Source organism: Phasianus colchicus, chromosome 3 (genome assembly GCF_987193195.1).
Source record: "Phasianus colchicus chromosome 3, bPhaCol1.hap1.1, whole genome shotgun sequence".
NCBI classification, from domain to species: domain Eukaryota; kingdom Metazoa; phylum Chordata; class Aves; order Galliformes; family Phasianidae; genus Phasianus; species Phasianus colchicus.
Genome location: NC_143438.1, coordinates 73395916 through 73404196, shown reverse-complemented (window position 1 = coordinate 73404196; position 8281 = coordinate 73395916). Strand labels below are relative to the sequence as shown.

The following is an 8281-nucleotide window of genomic DNA, read 5'->3' as shown; positions in this document are numbered from 1 at the left end:
TTGCCCAGAATGCACCGCGGCAGGCTGCGCGCGCAACGCCCGAGGCGGGCGGGAAGGGAGTGGTGTCAAGGCGGGCGGGAGGGGTGGGGAGGTGGAGCGGGAGAGTGGTTGCCGTCATGGCTTCTGTGGTAAGGAAAATCATCAGCACTGCTAAGGCTCCTGCGCCGCTGGGTGCTTACAGGTAAGGCTCGGGCGGGAGAGGTTTGTTGGAGGTTTACTGGTCCGTCCCGATTGGTGGTGCGGTGGGGTGTCCGTCGTGCGCGGTAACGGAGGAGTTTTGTGCTGCCGTCTCTGTGAGAAGCGCGGTAGGCTTCTGTGTAAGCGCTGAGGGGTGGGCACCAGAGTGCTTCCTAGAGGCTCTTAGTATTGGGCTTAGGCTTCGTTTTCCAGTTATAAATGCAGCCTCCTCAGTTTTGACTTTTCCACCTGTGGCACTTCAGAGCCTTACAAAAGCGTTTTTGTCCCCATCGCTTTGAAGTGAAACTTTCTGAGCTTCAAACCTGCTGTTCTTTATGTTTCTCTCACTTTATAACTCCAGCGCGGTGTAGGAGCAGAGAAAATCCCATCACTGTAAGGGCACCTTCTGCCAACAGCAGACTGCTGGTGGGTTGCAGCCAGGGCTCGGTATTGCCTGTGGGTAGGAGGACATCTGAGATGTGGAAAGTGAGGGTTCTTCAGCCACACGCATGCACCAACTGGCTTAGCCTTTAACGTAGCCTTCTGCTATAGATTAACTCCCGTGTCCTGTGCTGACTGGGAGTTCTTGATGAAATGCTGCTTATTGTGCAGCATGTTGTTGAACTCGCAGGGTTAACATCAATTAAGTTAGTGGTAAGCTTAGTGATTGCATTCCAGTATGCTTTTCAAAGTCCACTGAACAAAAAAATTGCGTAAGAAATAAGTGCTACATCTCAGTTCTGAGCAGGAGGCTCAATGAGGGCTTAATAAGGATGGGAAAATTAGGATAGAAGTGCTGCGTTCCTGGTTTTGCTACAGCCCTTCTGTGTGCTATTTGTACCCTATTTTGCACTTTCTTTACTAAACTCCTTCAATTTCCAGTAAATTTATATGTGTGTATATGCATCTGTGCATGCAGCTTTTAAAAACACATGACAGATGTTGTACTTCTGTTAACAACTTTTTGTGTAAAGAAAGTCTGATTAACTTTTCCCCCTTATCGTCACTGAAGAGTGTGTTTCTTGATGCCATCTGTCTGAAGGGGATGCTGTTGTTTTTGCCGAGGTCATGACATCCATATAGCTTTGCACTCAAGTGTACTGAAATGTGAACAATGTGTGACGTGCACTTAACTGCTTATGATTCCAGCAGAGATGCACAATTGACCCTCATTGTAGGATACATCTGCAGTTAAAGTTTGATCCCAGTTTTTGTGCTTGGAGTCTCTGTGAACTTGGCTCATGCTTTTGACTGCAGTGGGAGTACATTCTTTAGTTAGTGAGTTGTTGACAGTGACAGTGAATGGGGAATTCCATGGTAACCGTACAAGGAGAAGGAAGTTGAGGAACAGAGAAGAAGGCTTAAGATTGCTGAAAATGCTGATCTAGCACTGGAAGGCTTCATTGTGCTTCTCCCTCTGCCCTCCTCACAGTTACTCATGATTTGTTATTTTCCAAAGCTCCATTAGGATAAGCATGTATGTTGTCATTTGCTTTATGATAAGCAGTATAAGACAGTCTCATTTTTCCAGAGAGCTCAGAGTGCTAACAACTTGTTGCAAGGCTCCCTACACATTCAATAGAAACATGACTTGTAATCTGATGGCTTCTGCCTCAAAGTATGACATGATAGAAAATAAAATTGAAGAATATATTTTGTTCATATACATGTTTCCTGTCAATGAGACTGAACAATTAAGAGATTTAATAAAGCATTCATTAAAGAGTGGCTTTCTTTTTACATTGATGCTGAAGTGCAGCTAAGGTTCTAATTTAAATACTTCAGGGAGGAGCTTAACTCCAGTTTGTGCAATTTCAGAGGCTTGTTCAACTGTTAGAGGAATGAATTTTCTTATCGGATGGCAAAAGATAAGAAAGTTCATGTTGACACACCACAAACACTTTGAAAAGAGCCTTTCTCTAATTCCTTTGCAAAATACTTCTACCATCTGATGAGATGGATGTTATGTCTCTTGCATAATGTTTACTAGGTGGTTAAAGTCTTTGTTTTAATCTTTTAATCTGTTTGTAGTACTTAACAATTATTGACATCTCTAACTTCACTTCAGCAAAAGCAAAGTTGATGTACATATAAAAAAAAAAAAATAACTTGGATTCTTCATCTGCTGAAGTAACCCAGCCACCAGGTCATCCAGGTTAGCTGGTGAGAAGAGAGGCACTGTTCTGGGAATGGATTTGTTATAACTGGCCACATTCATGCCACTGGAGAAATATTGCCAGAGAATGTTTGTGAGGCTTCGTATTTTAGCTGTAACTCATTTATGGTGTCTGTATGAGAATAAAATGCCGATTGTAGTAATCAGCTCTCTTGATTTTTCTTTCTTCTATCTTATTGCTCTGCAGCTGAGATCTAAGGTAGGCAAAGAACCACCTCTTAAACTGGGATGGCATATTTATTTGGGTAAATGCAAAGTTGCTCTGTCTCCCTCCTGTGCAGTCTGCAGCATGAAAAGTGTGTAGCTGTGTTTATTGTTGTATTGCTGCACTCAGGTCTTGCACCTTTTGGGGAATCAGTACTTATTATCTCAAAAACAGAGCTATGCTCGTGTAGTTGTGTGCTTTTATAATTGTGCAAATCCCAGCTGAATCACATATGTATGGATTGAATGCATGGCCCATGTGTAAGCACTGAGGTTTAGTGTTTACTTGGGACTCGGTCAGTCAGGTTGATGTTTGGACTTGATATTGAAGATCTTTTTCAATTTAATTTATGCTATAATATTTCAGAAAAATAGATATTCAAAGTGCATTTCATATTTTCTGCAGCCAAGAGAGTACTTTGGATAGTTACGTGGTTTGAGGAAACTTTTAATCTGAAATGTCATTTTTCTTTTCAGCCAAGCAGTGCTTGTAGACCGGACCATGTACATTGCAGGACAGATAGGTATAGAACCTTCCAGTGGGCAGCTTGTCTCTGGAGGTGTAAAGGAAGAAACTAAGCAGGTAAGATGTGCTCTAGCAGTAATCTTTTCTGCTATGTTAAATGTAGACTTGTGAGAAATTGAGGAGACTTAGAGCATATCGCACGTCCTCCAAGGTGAGGTAAAAACAAGAAAAAATTCATTTACTGTCATTTTTCATCCAAACAATCTGGAGGTCAGGGAAACATCTGTGTATCATACAAGAAGGAATTGATATTTTGAGTCATTGAGTCTGTGCAAGACTTGTTCCACCAGCAGAATCTGTGTGAGGTAGTAGGATGAGGTGAAGCTGTATTGTTTTTGATCTAATAAGTAAATGGTTTAGTATTAGGAGGTTATTAGAAGTTATCTTTTACTAATACACTTCTTAATCTATGTTTGGTTTTGCTCTGACTGTTGAAGGTCTGCTGGGTGAGCTACAATGTAATTGTAGCTAGGTTACAACTCATGTTTATATACTTGCCCATATACAACCTAGGTGATACATACAGACTTCTGTCTCTTTTCTCAACAGGCGTTTAAAAATTTGGGGGAAATCCTGAAAGCTGCAGGCTGTGATTTTAGCAATGGTAAGTGCTGATATGAAGGTAGCGGACAAGTGATTATTTTTCACTTGGATTTTTTTTTTAAATAAATAAGCTGTTTATTTTTACCAATAGCTAGAGGAAAAGAATGGATGTGCAAGTCTTTGTGTGATGGGTATCAGCAGGATGCTGCTTCTCACCTGAAGCTTCTCTCCATGGTACTAACACTTCAAACTGAAGCAGCTTACAGATAGGTCAAGCTACAACTGACCACAGGCATTTTAAGCATCCTTTACTCCACATAAAAACAAGTCTATGTCCGTGGCATTCATGTTACAGGCATGTCCAATATCTTTTTTTCTTTTGTGGCTGATTCTAATAATGGAGCCAAATTTAGAATTGGTATTGGCTTGGGCAATCATGAGTTTAAAAAAATAAAATAAAAAATTCTTGCATAGACCATATCCTCAGATGTTTTATGGACTATTTTGGCAGCAGTTATTATATGATATACTTTTTTTTTGCCAACAGTTGACACGCTAAAGCTTGTTTTAATCAATCTTCTTCACCTTGGTCCCTTTTAAAAGAATTGGGCTTGTAATGAAATCTAAAATGGAAGAGCTGTTCTCAAAACAGGTCAAGAATAATTTTATCTATTAGATATTCAGTTTTTCTTGGTGGTTCTGCAGTTGGCAGCTCTAATGGTCAATATCTGTTTGCAAAACTTTTCAAAATGTTTCAAATACTTGAGATGTTTGGAATGAAAGCAAGAACTGCATTAAAGATTTTAAACTTTTGTATAAAAGAGGTACAAAATAACTGCACTTAATTTCCAGTTGTGAAGACCACGGTTTTGATGGCAGACATGAAGGACTTCAATGATATGAATGATATTTATGGTCAATGTAAGTAGACTTGCTGCTTTTTTACCAGTACGGCTTGCAGAATTGATGATATTCATTATAAGTGGAGTGTTTCAATGACTCAGCTAATGTAGTCCCAGTTTCTTTGAGACTTCAGTAGAAATACAACATGAGAACAGAACATCTATGTGCAAGCAGCATAACAAATACAGGCTGATTAGGTGTGGATTTGTCCTACCATTTCACTAACTTTTTTATATGCAGTTGGAGCTTCTACACCTTCTAGCCTTGAAGGATGCTATGTTGTCTCCAACACCATTCTGCTGTAGTCAGCCTTAAGATGCTTAATTTCAGACTGTGAATCTTCATTTCTTTAAAATCTGTTTGTATCTTTGACAAAGCTTAGTTTTTTGTGTAAGGATGAGCTGCCCTGCTGCACTTGGAAATTAAATAACAACGCGTGGCTAACCAAATTGCATGTAAACTCAAGTTGGTGATTAGCGAGCTGTATTGTGCAGAAGAATTTGGGAGTCTATGCACATAAGTTCCTTATTTATATAGATTTGGGTTTTAGTTATTTAGCTGTATCTTATGTTGAATGAAGCCTTTTTAGATGAGCAATCTTCTGTGTATCAAAATGGAATTGAGTATGTTAAGTGAAGTGAAAACAGACTGGCTGGATACTTAGTTACTTGTCGCCAAAGAGCCCTCCTACCTGTTTTTAAAGAAGGCAATTGTTGCTGTCCTTTGATGTGAGTTATCAAGCTGCCTTGTCCCTGCAGGAGCCTGAATGTACCATTTCTGAAGTCACTGTTAACTTTCACTAATTAAAAAAAAAAAACCCTAGGGGGAAACAAATGGGAGGCAGGAGTTGGAGAAGAGAGTGTGTGGTTTGAATGTTATTTGTCTCATATTCTTGGACTTGAACCTTGACTGCATTTTATGCATATGATTTTGAACTCCGTTGTTTATCAAGCAGACTTAAATGATTAGTGGATGTTTTTGTTTCAATTGCAGTTTTCAAATCAAACTGCCCAGCCAGAGTATCCTTTCAGGTTGCTGCTTTGCCAAAAGTAAGTGTAACTTAGAAAAATGAATTCTGAAAGCCTTTGCTTCTGAAACATTATAACAGATTTCTTATTCTGTAATCGCTTTGATTGTGATTATTTTATTGAATATTCTTGAAGTATTTAATTTTTGCTTTTAAGTATGTCAGTCTTATTCCTGCATGTAAGAGTTCTGAAAACATGGGAAAACCTAGCAGTATAGTGAAAGACAGCTACAATCCTAGAAATAAGGGTTTCCAATACTTCAGGAAGAACAAAGTGAATTTGTAACATTGCTAAATTAGTAATGCAACTGCCAGGAATATATAATTTCCAGATGTCATTCTTTTATTCATATCAGGTCATGTTATATACCCAATAGCTTCATAAAATAGGTATTTAAAGTTCTTAATCGTTTTTTTTCATTGCTTTCTCACAGGGTGCCCGGATTGAGATTGAAGCTATTGCCATTCAAGGGCCCATCCAGAATGTTCCAGCCTCTCTATAAGTGAAGACTGAATGTCCTACACTAAGCTCACCTGGAAAGGTGCTTTCTTCTCAATTGAAACCTATGAATGCTGCTAAAATCTGTTGGGTTTGATTGTAGAACAGGAGCCTTATTTTGTGATGGTATTTGGGTATTAAAGTACACATTTTAGGTGCTTGTATGATAGTTACGTTGTGGGTGATCAGAACATAAAAAATCATTGATTGTAATAGTAGTTTTTTAGTAATAATTTTAAATATTGGAAAAAAATGTCAGAAAACAGTAGAACACTTTTCTTGGTTAGCATACATTTTCACTTCTGTGTTTTGGGAAATTCATTTGTATTCATTTCTAAACTGCCTTAAATGCTTTCTTTGCAGAATGGTTTAGTGCTGAGACTCAATTTCATTTTTCACGCTGAAGCAATTGCTAATCAGGGTGGATATTCATTTCAGAAAGAAGGAAGTGATGCTTCTCCAAAATCACATCTTCATAGTTACAAATCAGCTTCAAATGAATCTCTACCTGCAACATTTTTCATAGTCTTTTTCATAGCCATTCAACTTTGACTATACTGTGATTTGGGGGGGAAAGAAGACATTCTAATTGTATGAGAGGGAACAGCCTGTTCAATGAGAATAAATAATAATTGCATGTTTAAAAATGTGCTTGTCTCTTCTGGGAGCAAACTTTTCTTTTCCTGATTATACTATGGTGTTCCATTAGGGAAAAAAAAACCAAAAACCAACATCCCTATCTTGCTTTTTCTTTAAGAAATGATTCAAACCAAAGGAGTAGGTTCATTTTCTCTTGCCCAGTAGCTATGGGTGAAGAGAGAGCTTTCAAGAGAGAAAGCTTTCAGCTACCATGGCAGTATGGTTCTTGGCATTTCTCCCTGCCATTGAGAGAGAGAATGAACCTGCTTGGTGTGTTTAGGCAGTACTGAGAAGACAGGCTGGCATTAGTAAGCTATCCCATTCCTCTGCATTCATCTTCTAGCTAAGCAAGCAGAAATGGATGTTTTTACTTAACGTTTTTAAAGAACTACTTTGAAAACTGGCTGACTCATGCTAGAGTTGATTCCCTGTCTTCCCCCTACAACTGCTTACCTAACACAACATTGATGGACTTGTTTGGTTTGTTTTTTTTTTTTAAGGGTAAATGAACAAATTCTGTTTGCTTTTTAAACTTTGAAGCAGCGACCTTTGAAAAGTACCTGACTCTGCTAAACAAACTAACACATAAACATAAACATGTTTAAACACATAAATGCAACATGTGAATGCTATAAGTCTTGGCTTCTTGTTCTCTCTCTCTGGCTATACTACTAACATCATTTATTTTCTACAGCTTTGATTTAAGAAGTGATCCCACCGAAACACTATCAGACTTGTTAGGAATTGGTAATATTGTGAATATAACTTAGAGCAAAAGTTGCTTTGTTCTGTCAGAATAGCACAATGAAGTGGAATTAGATTATTTAAGCAGATTCCTAATTTATATTTTTGTATGTTTCTCTGTTACAGCTTTGCTCACATATAGTTGCTGTGTTGGAACACAGTTAACTGTTTTTGTAGCAGAATTATAGTTCACCTTCAGCAGATCTCTGTAATGTTGAATGTGAGCTAAATTTGTCTTTGTATAATAAATACTAACAGTTATGCCTCACGATACCTTTCAGTGAAGATGCCTGCCTTAATTCTTCTGTACTGCTGCTTTGCTGATCTTAAACCTAACACTAGATGGCAGTTTTGATTTTTATTTTCCTTTTTTTTTTTTCCTTCCTGCTGGTGACTTGTCCATTTGTTCTTAATGAATCACCAAGGTTGGAAGAGATCTCTAAGATCATCCAGTCCAACCGTCCACATATCACCAGTATTCCCCCACTAAACCATGTCTCTCAGTACAACGTAGACAGCAATATAGAACTCCTTTGGGTGCCTTCATTGGCACAAAGAATGTGAATACATCACTGCTCTCCCCAGAAAGGTTCAGACTGAGTCTGAAATATAACTGATACATCGTTAAAAATATTTACTGTCAATAAGTAGGTGCCATTCTGTAGCAAGGATTTAAAATCCACTTTTAGCTCTAATATTATCTGGCTTCTGGCTGGAGTCCAGATGCGTGGTTCCCTGAATGTCTCAGGCCTAAATATGTATTCTTCAGGTACATAAATTATTGAATAACTGAAAGAAGCTTTATTTACAGCTAGAACATAGCAGTTGTTAACATAAACAATC

At 38.4% G+C, this 8281-nt stretch overlaps 1 protein-coding gene across 1 annotated transcript; it reads left to right on the top strand.

The window, feature by feature from the left end:
• Positions 1-43: 43 nt before the first annotated feature.
• On the top strand, positions 44-6700 carry RIDA (reactive intermediate imine deaminase A). Its single transcript, XM_031591053.2, has 7 exons — positions 44-181; positions 3035-3140; positions 3633-3687; positions 4479-4547; positions 5523-5578; positions 5991-6098; positions 6419-6700. The coding sequence occupies exons 1-6, from the start codon at positions 117-119 to the stop codon at positions 6057-6059; spliced, it is 420 nt and encodes a 139-aa protein (XP_031446913.1). The 5' UTR covers positions 44-116; the 3' UTR covers positions 6060-6098; positions 6419-6700.
• The last annotated feature ends 1581 nt before the right edge of the window (positions 6701-8281 follow it).

What these genes read in the sequence shown, in the direction of transcription:
- RIDA (XM_031591053.2), top strand. Translation starts at nt 117, where the DNA reads ATGGCTTCTGTGGTAAGGAAAATCATCAGCACTGCTAAGGCTCCTGCG. An exon ending in TAAAGGAAGAAACTAAGCAG is followed by an intron (nt 3,141 to 3,632) that starts GTAAGATGTGCT and finishes TTTTCTCAACAG; the next exon opens with GCGTTTAAAAATTTGGGGGA. An exon ending in AGGCTGTGATTTTAGCAATG is followed by an intron (nt 3,688 to 4,478) that starts GTAAGTGCTGAT and finishes CTTAATTTCCAG; the next exon opens with TTGTGAAGACCACGGTTTTG.